This window comes from Emydura macquarii, unplaced genomic scaffold (assembly GCF_026122565.2).
Source record: "Emydura macquarii macquarii isolate MOO-44397 ecotype Brisbane River unplaced genomic scaffold, CSIRO-AGI_Emac_v2 contig_480, whole genome shotgun sequence".
In the NCBI taxonomy this organism is placed as follows: domain Eukaryota; kingdom Metazoa; phylum Chordata; order Testudines; family Chelidae; genus Emydura; species Emydura macquarii.
The window spans coordinates 15,253,589-15,278,420 of NW_027130617.1; the positions used below are offsets into that span (position 1 = coordinate 15,253,589).

Sequence of the window (24,832 nt, forward strand, 5' to 3'; positions counted from 1 at the left end):
CATTTTAGTTTTTGCAGTGAACAGGAAAAACACCCTTTTACATTTTCAACATAAAAATGTATATAAAATATTAATAATTACCAAGACAAATTAATTATAGCCTCCAGAGACTCTCACACTAAATAATTAAGGCTTAACAGTAACATTTAAGGCATCCACAATATTTACGATTTATGATACAATGAATTTGTCACTTACAAGCAAATTAACCTGATTTGTGAAAAACTCTGTACAAATGCAGTGATAGCTGATTTGTAAAAGCTAGAATACGAAATAAATCAGAAACCCTAGTTAAGCAGAGATTAACTGCAGTGCTGAAGGAATGACTACCTAGCCTGTTCTTTTAACAAAAGCAAGAGTTTTCCATGAGGAAATGTAAGTAGTATACTAGCCTGCTGGAATATAATGTTAAAGCTTAATTGTGTACTCTACTATTGTCTGTTCTCCATCATTTTAGTATGAATGGAAACGTTAAATTTTCATAATGCAAAGATGTCACTCCTAGTAATCTGAAATCAAACACAGAGTTAAATAAACAGTTACAGTACAATGTTCACCTCAAGAAGATGATTGTACAAATATGGGAATGGCCCCTTCACACAACAGATGAAAAGTTAGAGAAAATGATAAATGAAACAAACGGCAGTATGGCTGTAGCAAGTATTTTTTACTCACCACATATCTATCCCTCTACTACCTAAGTTACCTTCAAACGTTCAACTTTAAAGACAGACATACTTTCCATGCCAATTTGTTAGCATTCAAACTCTAATCTTGACTTGTAGAATTCCCAACAAATTGCTTCTGCTCTTCTTTTGATTATCTTATGCTCCTTATTATACTTTACCAAGTTTAAAGTATGGAGATGAGATTCCTTGTGTAATCTATTGTGTGAGGTGTTTTAATCAATAGCCTAGTTCTGCTGATTAAGCAGGGGCTTCTGTTTTGGCAAGATAACATTAGTTTCTTCTGTCATGCTCCAAAAGCCATTGAGAATCTTCAGCAGATCATTAGATATGCTACAATAAAGCTTTCGTTACATTCTCTTTTCTTCCTTAAATTACTTCTTCACTGTCCTATCATTCCCCGTCACTGTTGGCATTGCATTATTATTACAGCTCCCCTGAAACTTGCACTAGAGCTATGTCTCCAGGCCATAGAATGCCATTTTCAATTGAGGCTTCTGCTTGAAAATATAAATTAAGAAAATTTCATTATCTCCTGCCAGGGGCCATTATTCACCACTGTTCTAGGGAAGATTAAAAATGCAAAATCTGCGGACTTGAACAAATACTCCAGCATTAAAATGAAAAGCTCAGTACATCATGGCAGAACCTGAAAACTAAAGTAGTACTGAAATTTGGAGAGTTATACACTGGAATGACTAACATTAGATGGCTCACACTGACTGAATAAGGGGGAGGTCATATTTAAGGATAATCCTTTTAGCGGTTTGTACAGATATAAAAAATAATGCTCATTTAGCAACTTATCTTACACCAAAGCTTTGTGTTTTGAGCATATCATCTTACAAGTATAATAATGTACCATAAAAATCAATGTCATGAAAAAGAGGACAAAAGTTCATGTCAAAATTCTGAGGTTATCAAAATATTTTTGTCCATGTATTCTTTCTTCTGGATATTTTTGTGTACAAAACTTTTCATGAAATAAATATATAATACTGAGCAGTCATTATCAGCACATGGAAGACACACACATACAGCCACTCATTGACAAATAGATAAAAGAATTAAACTATTTTTAAAATGTTTTTGAAACTGAAAGTCAGATATTTGTGTGTTTCACACTGATGACAGATGATTAGATACTTTCAATGGCTCTATCTTGCATAGGAATATGCTCCTGCATATTGCCTACAGCAGCCTGTTTGCATTCACTCGAGAGATGCAAGCAGACTATGAGCTGCAGCACTGGCTGGTGCTTCACATGCTGCTCCTGTTCATTTCCCCACCCCTCGTGCCTGAGGTAATGAAGACTGGATGGAGTTGATGGTGTGTGTTATGGCCAAAGCAACTGCATTACCACCACAGCTTTTTAAATAGAAAAATTACTACAGCCCCAGAGCCAACCTTTATGAACACACTCCTGATGGGTCTGCAATTGATGTGTCCAATGCACTTGCATTTTCACATGCACCATGGTACTATCCGGATCGATTGAGCAGAAGTGAAGACCCGCTCAATCGATCTGGAAATCGATTCAATTAAACCACCTCCTCAAAAGGCGTAGCACTGTGTCAATAGGAACACATTTCCTCTTGGCGCAGTGCAGTGGAGACAGCAAGCTAAAGGGAAGTTAAGAAGTCGACGGGAGTTATGCAAGCTAACTCCCATTGACTGCTGCCAAATTTCCGGATAAGTGTATACTAGGCCTTTATAATGGTTTAAGAATCAGAAAGCTCTCTAATATTTAAGCAAACTGCTTAGGGCCAAATTCTGTTCTCATATGTGCACATTCATCTCCCATTTTCCTTCTGATTGTTAAAACTAACATCAAAGCAGGTCTATTTCTGGTTTCCCTTTGAGCTAATTAAAGTGGGTGCAATTTCCTTTAAAGGAATAATCTTAGGGGTTACTAGCTTGCAAAGGAAGGAGTCCGATACAAAGTAGTAAGCAAATTCCCAGTGTGGCATGTTGTACTTTTAAAAAGCCAGTTATACAATCTCACATCAGACATTGGTTTGCAGACTCACATCGTTGGTCTCACAATTTATATCACTTGTTGGCAAAATGACCACCTCTAGCACTAGCCTCAGAAGTGCCAGTCTGAATGAAAAACACATTTCAAAAGAATACATTTTTTCAGTGTGGGGTTTGTTTGTTTTTTGAGACAGTTGATTACTATCCACAATTCTGGCACTAAAGATTTGAGAAAAATGTAACATTTATGATTTGTTGAGCCTTACTAATCACTAAGTAAACAAAACATTACGAAGCTAAATGACGTGTAATTAATATGGCAAAAGTAGTTGTTCCATAGTAATGTTCTCATTTGTCACATAAATATGAAGTCATAATTCATAAGTAACATCTGTTGCCCACCATACTGTATTCTTGTAGGAGTCTCAGGTTTAAAACCATTAAGAGTTGACAATTGCTTTGAAGGATAAACACTCAAATTTGTTAAAATACAAGAAAAAAGTTCATCTCCCACAATCTCCATCAGCATGATATCAAGTCAATTAAAACAAAAGTTAAAAGGCACAGGTGTAATACCTGAAAATCCTAGTTTCTCTGCCAATTTTGTGGCTTTACAGATACATTTTCCTATTTTAAAAAAAATGTTTCTCTCCCCCTTATTGCTATGGGAAAAGCCTACTAAAACAGGGGACACTGATGATCTAACTGGCTAGCTATACAGAAGATATAGTGAAACTAACTATGCACGAAATGTAGTCAGGAACACAAAGAACACTAAATGAAATAATTTATTTTTCTTTAATCTCTTCCACATATAGTAATTTTAGGTGTTACTTATAAGTCTAATATAGAAGAAAATAGTTTCTATGCCTCAGACAAAGAATGACTTTAAGTAGATCATGTCACTTTTATTTTAGTGGGCTAAATTCTTGCAATGAATCTAGGTGTGTACGCAACCAAAAAAGGGGAAGTGTGACAGCATGAAGAAGAAATCAGTTATGTACTGCGCAGTGTTTCTGCTGCATTTCTGGCTGAGGAGAAAAAAGTTGGAATAAAAACACATACATGTTTATTTTTCTTTATTTCTTGTAAGTGAGGGCATGGCATAGAGAAAATAGCAGTCAAGGTTTGACAAAGAACAAATAAGCATAAGCAGACGTTGGTTAGCAGACTAATGGGGTGATATGTATAAAGCACCCAAGTAAACCATTTCACCATTCAAAAGGAGTAAACAACACACAGGTGTGTTTATCTAGCTAGGTAAGCTTTTATAATTCATTATCACAGTATTTGAGTAATTTGCACAGATTATCCTCATTTGCCCTTCCCCACAGGTGCTAGATAATTCCCCCCCCCCCCCCCATCTTTTTTTCTAGCTCTTTTCTTCTGGTTAATAGGGCAAGTAAGCGGTTTTTTAGAGCAACATCTCTACTTAGGCGTGCATGTGCAGATATTCAGTCTAATACTTACTGGGGTTCTCACAAAAAGCAGCACAGTTTTAGGTGCAGCATTATCTTTTGGAAGCCATGCAGGTTTCAGAAAAGGATTTGGTACTAATGTAGTCACATTAAATTCTAATATTAATTTCTAACATACAAAACTATAATACAAAATATAGAAAGTGTAGAGGTGGGGAAAAAAACCTATGCCAAATTTCTCCCTCTCATACATAGTGGTGTAATGAACACACAAAGGTAAAAAGCACAGGATGATAGTAAAAGTTCTTTTATGCTCATTTCTGCAACTCTGTAATTCTTTTTTATCCCTGGGTTGGCATTTAACATTTTCATAAAGTAGTTAAAAGTTTTACAACTTAAGACTGCTTCCTATTTGTTTTAATGTGATTCTCCGAGTAGCATATATTGTTCCATACATTATGAAAGTATGCATAGATTTATTCTACAAGTTAATTTGCATAGATCTTTAAAACAACTTTAAATTTCCCCCAAAATCCCGCTTAATTACTAATATAAGCCATTTCAAAATGACAACAGTGATTTGTTAATACAACTTTTCAAGAACCTTGACAATTCCTTACAATTTAACTGGACCTTTGGGTCAGTTTAACGCAAATTAGGTTGACTCACTCAGCATTTTACTAATCTAGCACAACTTTCTTTTTTGTAAAATTGCACACTCAACATAAAGGTAAGTTAGTTTTAGTAGGACTGTAATCCTTATTTACGTACAGAGCGGGCCACTGAGACCAGGTTGAATTCACAGGGTCACAAGGTCTCACCACACAGTGGAGGGGAAAAGCACGTTTCCAAAAATTAAAAAAGCCCCAAAAGCTAATTGTTCTCTAAACATCAATATTTTGTCTATGATTTCAGAACTTCCTCTTGAATAATTAAAAAAAATATTTTGACCTGTATCAATTAGGAGCAATTATGTATAAAAATGTTCACCTACTGCAGTTTGCACATAGAGAAATGATCACATTTTTAGCAAGGGAAATGGGAAATCGCTATGGGATGCCCTAGTTAGATTAAATTAGCAAGAAACTTGTTACCAGAATGTATAAAAGATACAGCATAATAAGATATGACCTTGGAAAGGAACCTTGGAGCCAATCTGTGATATTCTTTCCCCCCATAACCCTTGCTAATTATCTGCAAAGTTAGCGACCCTTTGTGGCAGGTTATTTTTCTTCGAATGGTGTGGGTATTTTGGCTTTTAAATATTTAATCAGTCTTCTGATATAAGAATTGTTGCACATGCCAAGTGCTTCAGTTTTCAGACTGTGTTCCTCCTAATTATGCTCAGACTGAGGTTGGTCATCCCAAACCTCTCGCTCTTGTAATTATTTACTCCTTAAAGATCATTCAGTGGAGAATGATTTTTCACCCTTATGGCTCTTCCTTTCCACAAATGGCTTTTCTGGTCTGTTAATTACCCACTCAGAGGATTAGAGTTTGTAATAATGCAAAAGAACCTGCATGTAAGATGAGTTTTACAGGGTGAAAAAGAATAAATTGTTTTTCGTAAACCTGCCCTAGGGAACACCCCCTTTTGGTTATGATTTTCATCAACAAAGGCACTGTGATGTCACTAGGTATCTGCTGATTCCACAGGGTTATGGCAGTGACTTGTGTGTGCTGCTCAACAGCCCTCCAGAGGGAAAATGCATAGCAAGAGTTGAAATCTTAGGCCTAAAGATAACTAATTTCATCTCTATTTTCTGAAAGGTACTTATTAGATTGCAAGCTGACAGAAACATGGCACAGATCTTTTTGAATCCGTTTCTTCACTTTTCAGTCTAGTTTTTATAGCTTTATATTTTGAACTGATACCTAATAACAAAATTAGAGCGTTTTGATTTCATCTGCTGATTTCTTTTTCCAGAATGGTTTGAAACTAGAGACAGAAGTGCTGTCTCTTGGTAGGGTCTTTAATCAACTCTGTAACAATCGTGTCCTTTTCTATTAAAATGTATCTCAAAGTCCTTACTACAAGTACTCTCTTTTCTACAGAGAGGAAAGCCTGTCACAAAAGCACAGTTATTCATTACCCACAGTGATGTCTGGATCTAATTATCATCTGGAAAGTTCACAAGGCTTCCAGGTACAGCACTTCCTCAGCAAAAGTAGCTTCCCGCTTTTCTAATTGAAGAAGTGCTACTCCCCCCCCCCCTTTTGTTTTTTAATTTGCAGTTTAGGGATTAAATTACTTATTTTAACTGTTTTTTCCTAAATCCCTGCACACCCTTTCTTAACCCAATGAAGTAGGGTAGTTTTTGTTTGTTTTTACATTTGCAGAAATAGATGTCTTCTGGTTTCTACATACGAAGTCAAGCAGGCTCACCTGCATAAGAAATGTATGAGAAGATTCTCTAGCTCATCTCTGTCAATTTGCAGCTAATCTTTAATTGTGACAGAAATATTTATAATCTAATCCTTTTATCAAACTACCTACTACTGCCGGAGTCTCCTGTGTTTGCACAATTAAAACCCCCATGTTAGCTATATATAATACTGCATTACATTTAATGCAAATCCTTTTCTATTGAAATTACCACTGGGCTGACAGCAGGAAGTGGCTGATAAGAAAGCAACAAGGCATTGCTGATGGCATTCATGATAACTGAACACTAACTCATATGTATTCTGTCTACAGCATATTACCCAAAGTGCTCTTTTTTTAAATGCGACTCCAGGAGGTGTCCTTTTGCTATATCTGTCACAAAGGCAGTGAAATTATCTAAGAAAGCTAAATATACAAAGTAAATGATGGTTCTCATACCCATCTGTGATGCTGGCACTAGAATAATACACTGAAGGCAGTATCTGTGCTGCTACATTCTAGATAAGAAAACACCTACAGCTTTGGAAGCATAATAGTACAGCTGAGTTCACTGTGTATACGAAATGAAGTTAACATCAGAAAGATGATGGGTAGAGAACTGGTTATTGTTACTCTTAAATGGGAAAATAATTGAGTCCAACATGGCTTGTTGTTAAACAGAAACAGGGACTCATACAAATCCTGGGGCTAGGGAGCAGAGTTTGATTTATGCTGAAACAATAGTTTCACAGTGCTCATAAAATGCTTAGATTAAATACAAAACAAATATTGAGGTCTCTCATTGCAATACGTTTAAGCTAAGAGAGTTTGGGCAGGGGCACAGGCTTCTCGCCACATCAAGCAAAGGTCTGAGATTATAATATCCCCTACATTTGTTCAAAGAAATGCTTTCTATTTACCCAGATTCCTCTTGTAAGGTTTTTAAGGTCTGCTTTGTGTATGTATTAGGAAATCAAAATTCAAGGGTTCCTATAACTGCCTATTTTACTCACAGCCTGAAAAATGTGACTGCAGTTAGTAAATTGAAGCGCAAAATCCTGTACCTTAGTTGTGTTATGAAACCGATTTGACAATGAAAATTTATATGAGATATAAGAATTCCCCCCATGGATATTTCCATAGCAAACTAAAAAATATTACACTGAGTACTGAGTAAATTCAGTCTGTGTTACACGATTGCATTAACTTCATAGCAGTGACTAGTTTTATAGGCTCAGTTCATCATGACCTACAAAATGTTAGGCTGAAGTACTTTAAATATCTGCTAACACCATGTGGAAGTCTGGGAGTACAAGGCAAGTGTGCTGTGAAGCGGCAAAGACAGTACTCTTCTGAGAAACTAGCATGCACTCTTCTGTCACTGATATAAACAGGGTGAATATGTTAAATAATGTATGACAGGCAGCAAATCTTTATATGAAACAAATTCTAGTTAGGATTTTTTAGTTTTGTTTTAACACTGAGATAATTTTAATCTTTTTTAAGTCTACAAATCACCCTAAAAAATTAGATTTCACTGCAAATTTAAAATATATATATTTTTATATACATTTAGTGTATTCAAGATTCTTACTTACCATTCATAAAAGAACATTGTGTGGTTCCTGTTAATTTGTGATTACAGGTTTTTATTTATTTAGGCTAATCATTGGTCTATATACTTCGTTTTTTACATAGTAAAGACTGGAATTATCTTTGTCTTTCAGTAAACAGGGTCACTTTATTAAGTAATTAGTTTCAACTTCATTATTAGAAATGAAGTTCTGTAATATGCTGTTGCTCGTATCTTTGGCTCTTAAACTTCTCCATTTCAACAACCTCACTAATGTCAAAATGTCATTAGAATATGTCTGCCCACTTTAAGACTACATAAGCTTGAGCAAATGCAAGTTCTTTGGGGTTCAGTAAAAAATGTTTTCTTATTGCATTCAACTAAAAAGTTTAATTGAGGCACAAAGATCAGTATTTTTTTATTATAATTAGGGGATCAATCTGTGGAAGAAGTAAACCTCCAGAATGTGAAATGTGTGCATTTCTACATTGCACGGTAGCCACTTTTCTTCCCTGTTTGTTTGTTTTTTCCTTCCTTTTTTCCCCCCCCTATTTTTCTTCCCCTACGTACATTTTCTTACTGTAATAATTCTTTTAAATTCTATTTCCACTGCATTATTACTTAAAGCTTTTTAGATGTCATTGCTAGCTCTGATTTCATAACACTAAAAAGTTCTCAATCTACTTAAACATATTATTCAATTCACTCTCTTAATTTAAGATCTACACTCTCCCCATCAATACCCATCTTCATGCACTTTTTTTTTTTTTTTTTTAAAGCATGTCAATCCTGTTTACTTAGTGATATTCAACAGATTTCCTATAGAGCAATGAATCTTAACAGGCCGCTTTTAATTGCTTCACATAGGAAACCACATTACTATGAATTCCAAAGCAACAGTATAAAATAAAACTATTGCTTCTCAAGCTCTAGAGCAATTAGACCTCTCGGCTATTTGGCTAACTCTGCTTCATGATACCCAGTGCAGTTAATTATATTTTTTGATGTTAATAGTCTCTGTCAGTTTCAAGCATAACTCCTCTTTGATGAATATTTAAATTATATTTGAATAAAAAAATTTTGGTTACATTTCATATTCAGCAGTTATCATAGCTTAATAAAGGTCTCCTCAGCAAATGTTGAGATAAATGTGAATGCATGTATAAAAGTCCTAAATCAACTTATCAGATAATTTAGCTGTTTTGACTAGTTTTGGATCTAACCAAACTGCTTATGGAAATATAAAAACAAATGGTCTTACACTCTTATAGTAATAGTTTATGACCTCAAAATTGTCTTAGCTAGTTATAAACATGTTCTTTTTGTATATTAAATATATCAGAACAAAACTTAACAATGAGACCATCTCAGGGCTGGACCAGTAAGTCACCAAGTGAATCAATAAAGTGATGGAATCTGAAATATACTTCTCACATAATGTGTGCATACAATACTGAAAATGGATGTACTGCACACGGTGATAAAATATGCTCCAAGAACACATATGCACCAATCTATCAAATAAAAACATACAGTGATACAAGGAAAGAATTTGAGCACAATTTTTTTCCGTGACAAAGGAAATAAAAACATTTTATAATTTGGGATCTTTATTTAAGCTATCAATTTACAAGCAATTTAATAACATATCCCCATTTAATTTTTTTAAGTCTAATTAATTCTTATTGGAGTATTCCAAATAGGTAGTTTGTTTTAATAAGTTTGGGGAAATTTTTTATTTCAGATTGTCCATTTTTTAAGACAATTACAATGCCAGAGATCAACCTACAAATCACATACTGCAGAAAAAAACCACAGAACATGTTGTAAAAAGTGAATAAACTAAAGCCCATGGTTGCCTTACCTCACCTGACTGTTATTCTGGTAATTAATAATTAATAACAAACTGTAATGATCTAAGGGCTTTTTGTATTCAGACTGTTAAGACTCTGATATAGAATGATCTGAACCATCACATCTATATAAATATTGTTCTTTTTTAAACGAATAAATCACGCTTATCAGTTTTTAATTTAAAATTAATGGTAGCAAAAATGAACACCGTCAAGTAAAGTTTTTATTATCCCATGGGCATGACTGCTTTTCCCTTTACTAAAACAGCATATTCAGTGAACTAAAGATTTTGGCATGCCTCAAATATTCTGTGCTATACCACTATACGACGAAGAGCCTGATTCATAAAAAAGTAGATTATGTGCTTAGACACTGTATAGCTTCTGATTTTTCCCTATACCTGAGTCAAGATTCAGTATTGAGCCTCATGCACAGAAGAAAAGCAAAATCCACAGGGCTATGCAACACTAGCTATGGTCAGAAACCCAATTTAAGTATGTGGAGCCCTTTAACATCCACCTGAATAACTATATTCACATGGATCACTGCAGTATCAAGGCTTATGACTGTATGTCTGCTTTTATGTGCGCAATTTTTTTAATAGCAATCTAAAAAAAGGGACTGGATGGCTCTGATAAACATGTATGGTAAACAGTTGTCAAGAAGTTATCCTCCGTCTTGAACTGAAAACCAATGCAGGCCAAAACAAAATAAGGACCTGATATTTGAATGCATGTGCATTCAGTGTGGCTGTCATCCAAATTGATATCTGGTATACAGTGATCAATAGTACTACTTTTTGGACCTAAAAAGGAGAGCAAATATCCAAAGTACCCAAGGAAATGAAATAGAAAAATGCAGGTTACATCGTACTATGAGACACTTTTCACTACTGAATATCTTTAACAAAGGAAGGCAGCCCTCATCCTTAAAAGCAATAGCTACTGTCTTCACATTAAAAAAGGAAGAGCAGGGACAGCAGCAGGGGTCTGAAGAGCCCTTGCCTATGCCTGAGAGAGCCCCAAAAGAGAGATGATTCATCCTCAATAACGCAATACTTCTAGAAAGGAGGAGTTGTAGATGAAGTGTTGTTCATAAATTTTTAAGGAAAGTAGTTCTACACCCGGCTACACCTGGTCACAGAATCAAGTTTGAGACCTGTGAGAGGGAGTTAGGTTGAGATGCTCTAAAATGGTTCACGCTGGCAGCGCAATGTGCCAACCCAGTTTTGAAACAATTCTCTAAACCAGTTTTGCATTTCACTAGTGCAGACAGGGCTTAAGAGGCTAAAGTGTTTCACTCTGATGAGATTAATCAGCAGGGATGGGTGACTGACACTCCCTCCATCCAAGACTGGAGTCCAGTGAAAGATTTACTTCATTTTAATTAGAAAGAACTAGGCTTGTTTTCACTTGAAAGGAGATAATTTGATATGCCACTGTTTCTTTTATAGGCCTGACAACAAGGGTCATATGTAACACTTGCAGAATGTGTCTTCTGAGTGGAAGGTATTTTATTTTTTATTTCAATGATGTATCACACACATTGATACACCATGGAATGTAAAAAAACATTGGTTTGCTAGGAAAAGAATTAATATTTCCTCTCTTTTTCCTCCTCTCTTTTCTCTGCGAATGAGTGGTCATTTTTCATCATATTTGCAGGCCGTAAAAAAAAGAAAAAAAGGAAGGAAGATGAACAATTCTTAAATCAAGGGTCTAGGAAGTTTCTGTGACCTTCCTCCTATCCCACAAACGGAAAGGTCAAGGAAACAAATCAAGAAAACAGCTCTTCTATAGAGCTTTGGTTGGAGTGCAGCTGTTTCTTGTGAAAGGTAAATGATGGACACAAGAGGTTAGAGTATTACAGCTTTGGAGGAATGTATGGTGCCCAGGACTGTAAACATGAATCTTGCTCTGTTGTCATGGTGGACAGGGTGACTGAAGTTGTGTGCCATTCTCCAGAGGAAGGGCAATATGCATGAAGGTAGGTAAAACAGTAATTGTATTAGCTCAGCTGTTGCGTCTCCTATTCTCCTACTTTTCTATAGTAACATTTTACAGAGAAGAAGGATTTTTGAAAAAGTGAAAGGTCCCTAATTTGACCTGTACCTTACGTACCTGTCTTTTGGTAAACAAACCCATGTGATTTTTTGTGCATTTTTCTAAAACAAATTTCAGTGCTGTTAAATAAACAAAATACAATCACAGCAATCTAGCACTCATGAGGAGAAAAACAATGTAAGGGCCATGAAGCACAGGAAGTTTCAACTCAAAGTTTCCTACAATTTGTCCTTATTTAAGGATTTCCCCACAGGTATCAGGATATCTATGAAGGACCAGGGCATCTGAATGGAGGTATAGAATCTCTTGCACTATTCCCTGACTCTTCAACAACAGTGACTTTCACCTGGCCTTCTCTCTCTCCATCCAGATCCTCCTCACCTTAACAGAACAGCCACTAATTTGCAGGCCAGACTTCCAAAGGTTGTATGAGAGGGAAAGACATGGCTCATGGGCTCATCTCCCCTTCCCCTCACAAAAACTAAATATTTTAAATTGTATTTCCACAATTTTCCCACCTTCTGTGGAATACAATCAATATTTTTAAAGGAAACATGGATATATTAACAGTGATTCTGGAAGAACAATTATTTTTCAGAGTAAGGAAATTAGCTTTCTCTTGTAACAATTATTTAGCTAAACACTAGAATCGACTTTTTTTAAAAAAAGAGTTTTAAGGCGGCAATACCTTCCTCCGTAGAATCCTGCCGCCGAAAAGCGGAAGACGCCCTGACTTTTTCGGCGGCGGGTATTGCCCTTAAAGCGGCAATGCAGTCAGTCCGGCAGCAGGGTTCACCGTGAAATCGCGCCGCCGAAAAGGACTGATGCTGCGCTGCCGAAAGGGGAAGACAGGCGGAGGGCATTGCATGGCCCCTTTGAAGTAGAGGTTCTGTGAATTTGGCCCGTCACCTTCAGCGAATTTGATACCCCTGGACTATGGAGTTGTGAACTGCTGCACGAATTAGCATGCTGTACAATAACTCCCCTGTGTGAATCCTGCTGGTTTGAACTAAAAGGTACCTAAGTTCTCATTAACATAGTCCTCTTTGAAAGAGGACTTAGATAACACGAACTAGACACCTTTTAGTTTGCACCAGCAGCATCCACAAGGAGTGAGTTACAGCATAGCAAGCTACTGTGATCTGCTGGGCTATGCAGACAAAACCTTAGTTTATTTTGTGTTAGTTTTCCATAACACATTTGCAAGTGAGTGGCATATCATTTACTTGAACACATTTATCGGTAGACTCATTGAAAGTATATTTTTCACACAGCCAAAATAGCTTGTCCATTTAATAAAGAGTGTTCATAGAAAAAATATCCAGATTATTTTTGAACTGCAACAAAAAAGTGATGGTTTCCTTTGTTAATCTAGAGCTCCCCCGGGCCAGATTCTCATTTATGTTAAGACCCCCATACACCACTTTGGCAATGTAAATGGACCTTAAAATAAATTCAATTTAAATCCACCTATGGCGTCTTTATACTGCCAGAGAGGTGTAAAAGGACCTTAGTATAAATAAGAATCTGTGACAATTTGACTTACCTTTATAATGATTCAGAAAAACATGCAATCCAAAAAAGACACCAGGCAGAGAAAGTTGTATCATCCTTAGCTAAATGTGTTCTCTGGGTGACCTTTTCACTTTTAAAAACCCATATGAACACATACATATATACAAAAATTAGACCACATTTATAAAAGAAAGAAGTTCAGGTAAAATTATTTTTCTTAAAACAATGTTTCGTTTGGTGCATTCACAAGTTGCAAAGTTTTCATAGTTTTCTGATCATTTCTAATTTTTCCTCCTTTCAAAGGCCTATTTGAAACTGTGCTCTTCATGGCATGACACAAACCAGATCTCATCTTCAAAGATCAAGGCAGCTGTTTGTAGAATAAGGATGTTATAGCCTTTATTAAGGACACAGCATTTGATTTAGAAAGCTACTGTTACTTTTGCTGTCTATAATGTTTTTCAGGAACTCAAATTTTGTTGTTTTTGCCTTTCTAAACCATATCAGTTCTATAGAGTTCATATGACAAATTTTCTTTTAAGCACAGTAAGTTTAATTTCTTAGTTCCACTAGGTCACAAAATAGTTAAAAGACTTAAAACAAGTCAGTTTTAGAGACGGGCCTGGAACCCAGAGGTCCTGACTGGCAGCTTTCTTCTAACTACTACTCAACAATGAAGACATTTTATCTCTTCAACTATCCAAGATTTTAAAGAAAGCCATGTGGTACTTGGAATATGCATGCCAAAACAAAGTGAACCACTTGCATTATATTGGCATCACACAGATCTATATTAATACTTGAGTTTTGCTTACTGCTTGTATGTATCATCTTCTAGAAATTCTGTTTTAAAATATAAGTGGGAAAATTCACATAGACTGTCTAAGATTATCAGAAAGAATTATCAAACATAAAAGGCTTATTTTGTTGTATTCTATCCATATTTGGAAACATAGTGCCCCCAGCATCCAGAAAAATCTGGCTCTCTTAACAACCACACACATTTGAATGTTATTTAGCTTATTATGGGATGTTTAATTTTAAAATATATATATTTTTACAAATATTTTAAATGTTATTTAAAGTTAAACTGAAAACAAAGCAAGCAGAAGTCATAAAATCTTCTGTGCCTGTCTCAACAGAAATTGGTAGCGATCATTTGCAGTTTCTCAGTGTCTGTAAAGCTAGGCTTTGAAGTTGACACTGAAGGCAGAAAGTCTTCACTGGTGAACAGGCTGTTTGAAAATAACTCAGACAAACCATCTTCATTCTTCTAAGTGAAGAAGTGGCTTCTAAGTGGAATTTTTTTAAAAGTTAATTTTCAAGCCACCAATTTGTCTACAACAAACAATGTTAGCTGGTCATGTCAACCTGGAAGTTCTCACAAGACTTACTCGGTACAACTGCGCACAAGACATTTCATGAGCAAGGAAGTTCTTGTCCTTCGGTTCCTTGTGTGTCTAACCTTTTTATTTATTTATTTTTTTAACATAAAGAAAAAAGTACAGAAAAAATGTAAATTTCTCCCTGTGGGAGGCTTGTGTAGTTAATAAGTATAAATTCATTCAGATGTTTTTAGATCTAAAAGTCCCAGGTGGTTTGGAACTACTGCTAGTCGATTATGCTGTTCCTTCACTGCCATGAATTTCAGAAATAATGTTACACTACCAAAAACAAACAAACAAACAAAAAAAAAAAAACCCACAACAAAAACAGCTAGTACATAACTATATGACCAAATCTAGTGTTGTTGGAAATACAGTTCCTACCACACCTCCCCCTGCACACCCCAGAACCCCACAGAATTTTGTGAGTGTAGAACTGGGGATATGAGAGAGCAGAAGGGAAGTGCTGTCAGGTTTTCCCTCCTTTTTTTAAGCTATATATTGAACTTCTATTTACATGAACATAATTCATATGTGAAAGATTTTATGCTACAGTCACTGGGATCTAATTTCAATCAGCGAATAAAAAATTTAAAACAAAGTTAAAAGCAAAGAGATGAGGAACATCAATGTTCTAAGCTAGCCTATTAGGAAAAAATAAAGTTAAGAACTATCAAGGAATTCAGAGGAGAAAAGAAATAGGTAGGTGGAGAGACGAGCATGACTAGTGAATAGTATCAACTGACACTGGCTGCTGAAAAAAAGAAGTGGGTGGATCTGTAAATGTTAAGAGACTTGGTTTGCCAGAATCTAGAAGCTTCTAGAAAGTGGGCATGGTTTCTGCTTACTTGGTTCTATACTAAATTGGATAGCTCATCTTATTTTTCAATCTTCAGTTTTAACTAGGTTGTTTCTTATTAGATTTTTAGTACATGTTAAAGCTGCTGAGCAATACTGCAAAATACAGTTAGCATTTAGTAATTACCAAAAATAAATCTATTCATGATTTTGCTTGCCAAAAGTTGAAGGCAGCAGTAAGTAACTGAATGGACTGAACCACAGTAGAACCTCAGAGTTACAATCACCTCGGGAATGGAGGTTGTTTGTAACTCTGAAATGTTCGTAACTCTGAACAAAACATTATGGTTGTTCTTACAACTGAACACTGACTTAATACAACTTTGAAACGTTACAGTGCAGAAGAAAAATGCTGCTTATAGCCATCTTAATTTAAATGAAACAAGCATAGAAAGTTTCCTTACCTTGTCAAATCTTTTTTTTTTTTTTTAACTTTCTCTGTTTTTTAAAGAGTTTATGTTTAACAGAGTACAGTACTGTACAGTACAGCATTTGCCTTTATTTCTTTATTTATTTTTGGGTCTCTGCTGCCTGACTGAGTACTTTGGGTTCCAAATGAGATGTGTGGTTGACCATTTAGTTCATAACTCTGAGGTTCTACTGTAATAATGAAAACAGATAATTCTTCTGAAGTAAAAAGAAAATGTTTCTTCGTGAACCAATGAATTAAGCTTTTTTCTACTGAGATAGGACAGCAATACACTGATGAGTCTGATGATTCTCGATACCACTCTCGTCATCAAAATACAGCTGCGATAACAACACGTGCCTGATTCAGGACATACAACACCTCTTCAAAATATGATTTATTCAGGATCAGCATCAATTCATCTTCAATACCCCAAAAATGAATAAGAACAATCACTGGTTACACCATTATAGACAAAAGAAAGTCAAACCCTTGAAATACTTGATAAAAAGTTGCAACCTTCTTTTTACACAGCAATGTTAAGAAAATATAGGAAAACGGAAGGAAAGTGCATTTCTACTAAATGTCATCGATTCTGTGTCTGAAAAAAAACCCCATAAAACACTGAAGTCAAAAATTCTAAAAATTTCAGCCAAGAAAGAAAAGTGTGACACCTGGTCTTGGCCATTTGCTTACACAACAAAAAGAGAATTGGAAAAAAAAATTGAAAAAGATTAAAACTTCTCAGATGCAGCACACTATTTTTTCCAGTTGAGATATTAAGTAACACGTAACCCAGTTCTACAGATCATGAAAGTTAAAAAATACTTCAGCAACCACCATGAGCTTCAAGGTGCATTGACTGGAAAAGGAGGATTGATGTCCCAGCTTCTCATTGACACTCTGATGGAACTCTCAGGAAGATTGCGGGTTTATATTTGCATCCAACTGCCATAATCCTGAAATTTGTGCTGAGCATAAGGAGGTCTTTGATCAAAACACAACATGTATTTTACACAAAAAGGAACTCTACAGAGAAGCACTACATTTACAAGCAATTGAAAGTTGTTTCGAAGGGATTTGACAGATTAGAGATTGATGACACTGCTGCTGCTGCAGTCTCAGTGGAAATCTGGCTTGATCTATTTAACAACAATGAACTAGAACCACAAAAAAGACAATTCAAACTGATTCAAACAAGTTATGGAACCTTTCCATTCACTTGGCTATGATTAGCTATGGAGTCCTTCCACTCCTGACCACAAATACAAAAGTCATCAGTTGAGCACACAACAGGAAACAGAGGCTGGAAGACAAAGTGAAACATAATCCCAAATTTCTTAACACCCTTCTATCCTTTAAAATTGAAGATTCAGATATCTACCTTAATTCTACGTTTATGAAGGCTGTTGTGACATGGTTGAAAAGAATGAAAATTAAAGCTGTGGCTTTATGATAGGCTAGGTACTGAAAAACCAAATAAATTAGTAAATTTGTATTGGTGTAGAAGAGAAGATAAAAAAAGAGTAATAGGCTAAAAATAGTAGACTGGAGACTGAATTATTATGTTTTTAGGCATTATTTACAGAAAGCATGTATCTTTAGTATTTAGTTTAAGAAAATATAATTAATGAAATAAAGTATAAAAGAAATACTATGCACTTGACTTCATAAATCTCAGTGGTGGGGAGGTTTCCAGGCTCTCCCAAATTTTTTAGCACCCCCTCAGAATAATGACTTTTTCTGAAGTGGGCAAAATCATATTAATCTTAACCAATTCCCACTCATTTGTCTGTGAAAATGAGATTACTTGAAAAGACTGATTTTTTGCATTTTGTAACAAAAATGGAGAAAGCTAAACACACGTAGACACCACCTGAGCACTTAACAAGGGATTTTTTCCGATGGTCTTTATCCAGCCTCTGATGATGACAGGGTGATAAAAATGCCCATGACCAAGCTACACTAGCACTTCCACAATTGTTAGCTTTAGCTGATTTATACCAGTGCTAGGCCACTGGCAGGAGAATTTCTGTAAATCTTCAGGGCAGACGCAGCCTCTGTGATGCTTTGGTACAGTAAGTCGCTTTTACTGGTGCTACATCTCATACCCTGAAACTAACAGGGTGACTTGCCGAACACAGGAGTGATAGTAATAACTGCTGAACAAGATAGTCAGAAAGCCGTTTTATCCTCTAAGGGGACAATATCTACATCCTATCAAAATAACTGACTTGACGGTACAGTTTTTTTAGTTTGATATGTTTTGTAGGTGAGGAGAGGGTCAGTTATTGATTGTATTGATAGCAAGCATTTAACTGAGCACAGGCATTTAGAAACTGCTTAAACATGCAGCAGCCATTTGAATACTTTTTGAGTGCAGTTTGACCTCCTGAAAGACGAGGATACAGTGACACTTCAAAGAAGTGAAATGTTTCATTCTCCTTGCAATCACCTTCCTGCTTTCTCACTTTTGTCACAGAGACTATAAAAGGAACTCAAAGATTTGCTGGTAGCTAGCTTCAATTTCTTTTTAGTATTACTAAATAAAAATGATAAGGGTATTTGAATAATTTTTCCATGAGCCAAAATGCAAATCAGTGCGTATATGATGTGTAAATTAATTGTATGATACGCTTTTTCCGTAATATACTTTTCTTAGCCTTGAAAAACAGTATATGCATTTTTACCTTTGTGTCATAATTTTGTAGGCATCTGGGAGGAAGCATTCTGTATTTTCCATCTGGAAAGGGTCGGCATCACAAATCTTGTCATCTGTCCGTCCATAATTAGCACTCTCTATCATAATGACATCACTTCCCGGACACCGAAGGTCAATGGAGTAGCCCTCGCAAGACAATTCCCTCCTAACCAAACCAAACGGTAATGCTGCTCGGCTGAAACCTTTAAAAAAAAAATTAGGAATCAAATTAAAACAATGACAAAAAACTGACAAAAGGAAAACATCTTCTGGTGTACGCATGGATGTTACACTTTCTATCCCATACGCAAGAGGAGGAAAGTAACACAAGCCATTATACATTCTTTAATCATGTTCACAGAATATAGCTTTTGGAATTGTAACCACATTAGCCTACTTGCAAAATCTCTTTAAAAATACCTAAATGTTTTCCAAAGATCTAAATTCATATTGAACTGGTCCAGGGTCTGCCTTTTACCAGCAGTGTGCAAGATAAATAATGAGATGCTGCCAGGCATAAGAGAAAGTCACATAATGAAAAAACATTTTCAGAATCACCTGGTGGTTTCTTCTGTATTCCACAAATTCTGAGTTTTAATTTTAAAAAAAGTTACGAAGTTAAGTTTTCAGCCCTTTGCATTGAAAAGATACTGTTTTTATAGTGTAAACCAATGTGCTGCTGCTGCTTCTATTGCACATTTGGAGAAAACTCAGCTAAACAGCAGTAAACAGGAGAGAATTCTTCTCACAACTGATTACATAGCTGCCAAGTTTTTGGAGGCAGGATGCACATACTCCCCTTTTCCCACCCTACTTGCCCCCAGGAGAACCTCTGCATCTAAGAAGGGTAAGGAAGGGCAGCTGGAGGAGTCAGCTGGAGCATCTGGGTAGATGAAGAAGCAGTTTAGGTGTGAGTTCTAGAAGGGGGAAGAGCTGGAAGTGCTTAGTGCAGCTGAGTGCATAGTGGGCAGTGGCAAAGACAGCTGGTTGGGTGGGAGTGCCAGTGTCAAGGAACCAGCTGCAGCTGGGCCCGTTTCCTAGTAACACACTGGGCAGAACTGATCCTGGCAGGGAGCTGCCTGATTGACTGCACTTCCTGACTGGTGAATGAAGGGAGCTACACTACTACTTCACCCAGCAGCAGCCAATACAACGCATCGTGCACTTCAACTATGCTTGATTCCTGCTTCCTGCTCATGCCTGCTCCTGTCCAGCCGGCTCTTGGGCCTGCTCTGCTCCCTGTTTCCTGTGCCTGCTCCTGCTGGCTTCCAGCCCACGCCTATTCCTGCCGTTCCTCATCCTGGACATCCCTGGCTCTGCTTCCCAACCATGCCTCAGGCTTACCCTGGGCTCTGGCATTTGGCTCTGACCTCTGGCTCTGACCCCAAGTGTTGGATGTGTGCTCTTGGGGCAGCTGGCTGAGTGGGGAGGAGTGTCTCTGACTGGGGCAGCGGGTATGTGCCGGGTGGTAAGACGGGGAGGAGGCAGAGTTGGTGGAAGTCACTCACTGCCTCAACCTCAGTTCTCTCCTCCTTTTGTATCTCTCCTTTCTTTTTGAAATGTAGCATTTCTTTTCCCATGGATGTTGCATGTCCCAAAGGAGCACCCATGACAGAGTTTGCTGCCTGATATAGACACCGTGCATAATGACCCATAACAGCAGCTCTGCAGACCTACATTTTAGCTTACTTAGCAGTGCCATTTTGCATAAACTAACAGCAATTCCTTGAATAAGAGGACTATGAGTAAGTATGTGAGTAATTTCCGCAATGGACTGCGGAAGTGTGCTGCAAACATTTCTGCATGCAATCAGGAAAATTCACTCCCTTTCCCCTCCCAAAAAATCCTTCAGGAATTTGGGAAAATCTTTGTTTTTACAATTTTTTTTTTCTGAAATCTTCTGTCTGTGAGAATTCCTTAAAGCAATCATTCCATTGAGAGTTTTGAAGCAACATGTAATTATCTGGGCACCAAAATCTGGAACTAGCTAACTCAATAGGAAATCTTTTGTCCTTTATCATCAGTACTTTATGCAGTCAATGCATAAAGTGCTAGCATAATGCAACTATATGCTATATTCTGCATACACACTAGTTTTGACATAGACCAGATTGCTTTGTCACCCTGATACAAAATTTGAACGTATCATCATTTTAAATGGTAGGACAAGCTAAATAATGTGATAGTGCCGAATAACAACGTATTTAAAAAAAGTAAATACTTTTTACAACAGCACCACAGAATTTTTTTTTTTGATGCACTCTAGTAAAACCAGTAACACACTCTATCATTGTTATAGTGAAGATTCCATGAAGATTTCTGGTGTACATTAAAGGTTTAGGTATTTCAAGATTTACCTCTCTTTGGTACTCTACACATTTAAAAAACAAACATTTCTCTCCCTTCTGCAAGCAAAACATTTGGAATAATAAACAACTATTACACACATACAGTTACTACATGTGCATAAGATTTTTGGTTCATTTATTACACATATGCAACACAGCATGTGAATCATTTGGCATAGTCTATTTTAAATACGGTATATTGTATTAATATGATCAGGGATTATTTATTTATTTACAGTAGCTCTCACACTATGCTATGTGTTTTTCCAACCAAACACAAAGAATGCCCAGTTTCTGCACCAAAGAGTTTATAAGAATAAATACATTATAACAACACCACCACCACACAGCTAAAATTCAAACAAAGACAAACAGGGAAAGAACAGGTGGTGTAGTGTGTGCCATTTGGGGGTGTTTGGATAAGGGGTGTAATATAAAGAATATTTACAAGTCCCCTACACACTGCAGAAGTATCTCTTTAGAAGGAAATCAAAAGCAGAGAAAGTAGTCGCTTTGTAGATCAATGCAGGAAGTGTGTTCTGCGCAGCATGGAAGCAGAGTTGGCTGTGGGAGAATCTCAGGGTAGTACGATAACTGGAGAAGCAGAGGAGACAAGAGGTGACAAAAGAGACAATGCCAAATAAGTACAGAGGGGCAGAGTTATGTAGAGCCTTGAAGGAAAGGACAATAACCTTGAATTTGACGAGGTGGAGAAGGAGAAGCCAGTGGAAGGATTTAAAGAAAGGGATGACATGGTCAAATTGACAGGTGAGAAAGTGATCTTGACAGTAGTATTTTATATGGACTAGAGGGGCACTCTTCCTATTGTGCTAATAATCTGTGGATTAAAACTCTCATTGTATTGAGATGATGAGATCTAGTCTCCAAAAGACCTGTTGCTTTTAATCATGCCAATCTGCAAGCGAAGTCAGTTTACATTCATACATTTTAATATTTGTTAAAAACAGGAAAAAACCCAGTACACTTTAAAGCAATGATTCCCAAACGGAGGTGCGGGACCCCCTTGGAGGGTGCCAAAGATTAGAGGGGGTCCATGAGGCTTGAGTAATATTGAGATCATTTAGCCCCCCAAGCTCCGCGCCAGGCGCAGCCCCCCATCCCTGCCAACCTCCAAGCCACCTGGGGCAGAGAAGAAGGCACCCTCCCCCAAGCTCCACTCTGGCCAAAGCGAAGGAGCAGACCCCCATGGGCTGGGCAGGAGCCCACGCGGAGAGGAGCAGTCCTGCGCCAGTGGGGGCCTGGAGCAGCCCCGGCAAACCCGCCAGGGCTCACCTCCATTACCCTTAGTCCATCAGGGATGGGAAGAGGCAGGGCCACGGCTGTGGCAGGAAAAGCATAGCTTCTTACTCAGGTAAGAGTAATTTATTATTATTGACATAATTTAGTGTTATCATCATTATATGTGTTTATAGGGGTTATGTATGTAACGGCCAATGAGGAGGGATGTTGGGGGGAAGGGGCATTTTACCTAGCTTTAACTAGTGGGGTATTCACTCAAAAAGGTTGGGAACCACTGATTTAAAGCCAAGTAACTCCAAATTAAAGTTTCACATCATCCAAAATTCACATCCCTAGGTTTGACAGGATATATGATTCATGACAAACACGAATATTAAACCCTTACAATATCTAGTCTCAATTGGCCACATAAAGCCAGAAGGTCATGCTCTCCTCTCTGACCCAAGAGGGCGACTCAGTTAAAGTCAATATATTTTGATCCAAAGTATATACACTTTAGCTTGCAACTATGGCCTGTATACATGCTTCTTCTGCAACAAATGGCTGCAGTGACGACACAGTCTGACCATTACCCCATCCTGGGTCCCATGAGGGTCCAGAATGGGCAGAGGGATGGGACCCCCACAGATGCATACAGCAGCTCCTCCAAACTAACACCACTGCCTCAGCACTGTCAGGACCAGCGACAATGCTGCAGATGGTTACCATTCCTGCATACGGTGACTCTGCAGAATTAAGTCATCTAAGCGCGAACGGAGGGGGATGGAGGGTGGGGTAGTTAATTCTGCCTCTGCTGCTGGAGTTTTCCTGTGGCGTCCTGGCAGTTTGTAGAGGGGCATTAAATTAGTGGGGAACCTCTTGCTTCTGAAGGAAGTTAAAGTAGATGACACAGTGTGACTGAAAGCACAGTAAGTCACTCTGTGTTTGCAGCGTCAGGTCAGACGCTTCTTCCGTCACCAGCTGGTACTGGCCTGCATCCCAAGGAAGTGGAAAATATTCATAGGCAAGAGTTGTAGACCAAGCTGGATGAGCAAGCATCTCAGACAGGTGATTAAGAGAAAGCAGAAAGCCCACAAGGTGTGGAAGATGGGAGGGATCAGCAAGGAAAGCTACCTCTTGGAGGTCAGAACATGTAGAGACAAAGTGAGAAAGGCTAAAAGCCAAGTAAAGTTGGACCTTGCAAATGGAATTAAAACCAATAGTAAAAGTTCTTTAGCTATATAAATAGGTACCATTATACAAGTCGTTGGTCAGACCTCATCTGGAATACTGTGTGCAGTTCTGGTGTCTCATGTTTAAGAATGATGAATTCAAACTGGAACAGGAGCAGAAAAGGGCTACTAGGATGATCCAATGAATGGAAAACTTGCCTTTTGAGAGGAGACTCAAAGAGCTTGGCTTGTTTAGCCTAACCAAAAGAAGGCTGAGAGGAGATATGATTGCTCTCTATAAATACATCACAGGGATAAATGCCAGGGAGGGAGAGGAATTATTTAAGTTCAGCGCCAATGTGGACACAAGAACTAATGAATATAAACTGCCCACCAGGAAGTTTAGACTTGAAATTAGATGAAGGTTTCTAATCATCAGACAAGTGAAGTTCTGGAGCAGCCTTCCAAGGGGAGCAGTAAGGGCAAGAAAACCTAGCTGGCTTCAAGACGGAGCTTGGTAAGTTTATGGAAGGGATGGTATTATGGGACAGCCTAATTTGGCAATTAACTGATCTTTGACTACTAGCTGTAAATATGCCCAATGGACTGTAATGGGATGTTAGATGGGGTGAGTTCTGAGTTACTACATATAATTATTTCTGGTGTCTGGCTTGTGGGTCTTGCCCATATGCTAAGGGTTTAACTGATCGCCATATTTGGGGTCAGGAAGGAATCTTCCCCTAGGGCAGATGGGCAGAGACCCTGGGTTTTTCCCCCCTTTCTCTGCAGCATGGGGCACGGGTCACTTGCTGGTGGACTCTCTTGCAGATTCTCTGTACCTTAAAGTCTTTAAACCATTATTTGAGGATTTCAGTAACTTAGTCATAGGTTAGGGGTCTATTACAGGAGTGGGTGGATGAAGTTCTGTGGCCTGTGGTGTGCAGGAGGTCAGACTAGATGATCATAATGGTTACTTCTGACCTTGAGTCTATGAAAACCATGCTTCTGTCTATGATGATTACAGATGGTTACCTCATTTATACTTGTGATAGGAAATACCCTGAATACTACAAATACGGAAGTTAACTGTAAATCTTACATATAAGGCAAGTGGCAACTGATTTAAGTATCACCAACTGTACGTTAACCTAGATTTCCCCTCCTCCTTCCCCACATGCTCTATTATTGGATTTACATCACAAAATATTAGACAAGCTAACATCAGGTCACTCCATGGGCAACAGAGGACACTCCTCAGATTATGTTTTA

The 24,832-nt window shown here is 37.5% G+C and overlaps 1 protein-coding gene across 12 annotated transcripts in view; it reads right to left on the reverse strand.

Moving 5' to 3' along the window:
• The window catches only part of ADGRL2 (adhesion G protein-coupled receptor L2), a 200,173-nt gene that overhangs the window by 73,985 nt on the left and 101,356 nt on the right, over nucleotides 1–24,832 (reverse strand). For all 12 annotated transcript variants that reach the window (XM_067538586.1, XM_067538588.1, XM_067538587.1 and 9 more), the window contains exon 3: nucleotides 18,794–19,007. In XM_067538586.1, coding sequence (XP_067394687.1) covers nucleotides 18,794–19,007 — 214 coding nt within the window. The remainder of the gene's footprint in view (nucleotides 1–18,793; nucleotides 19,008–24,832) is intronic.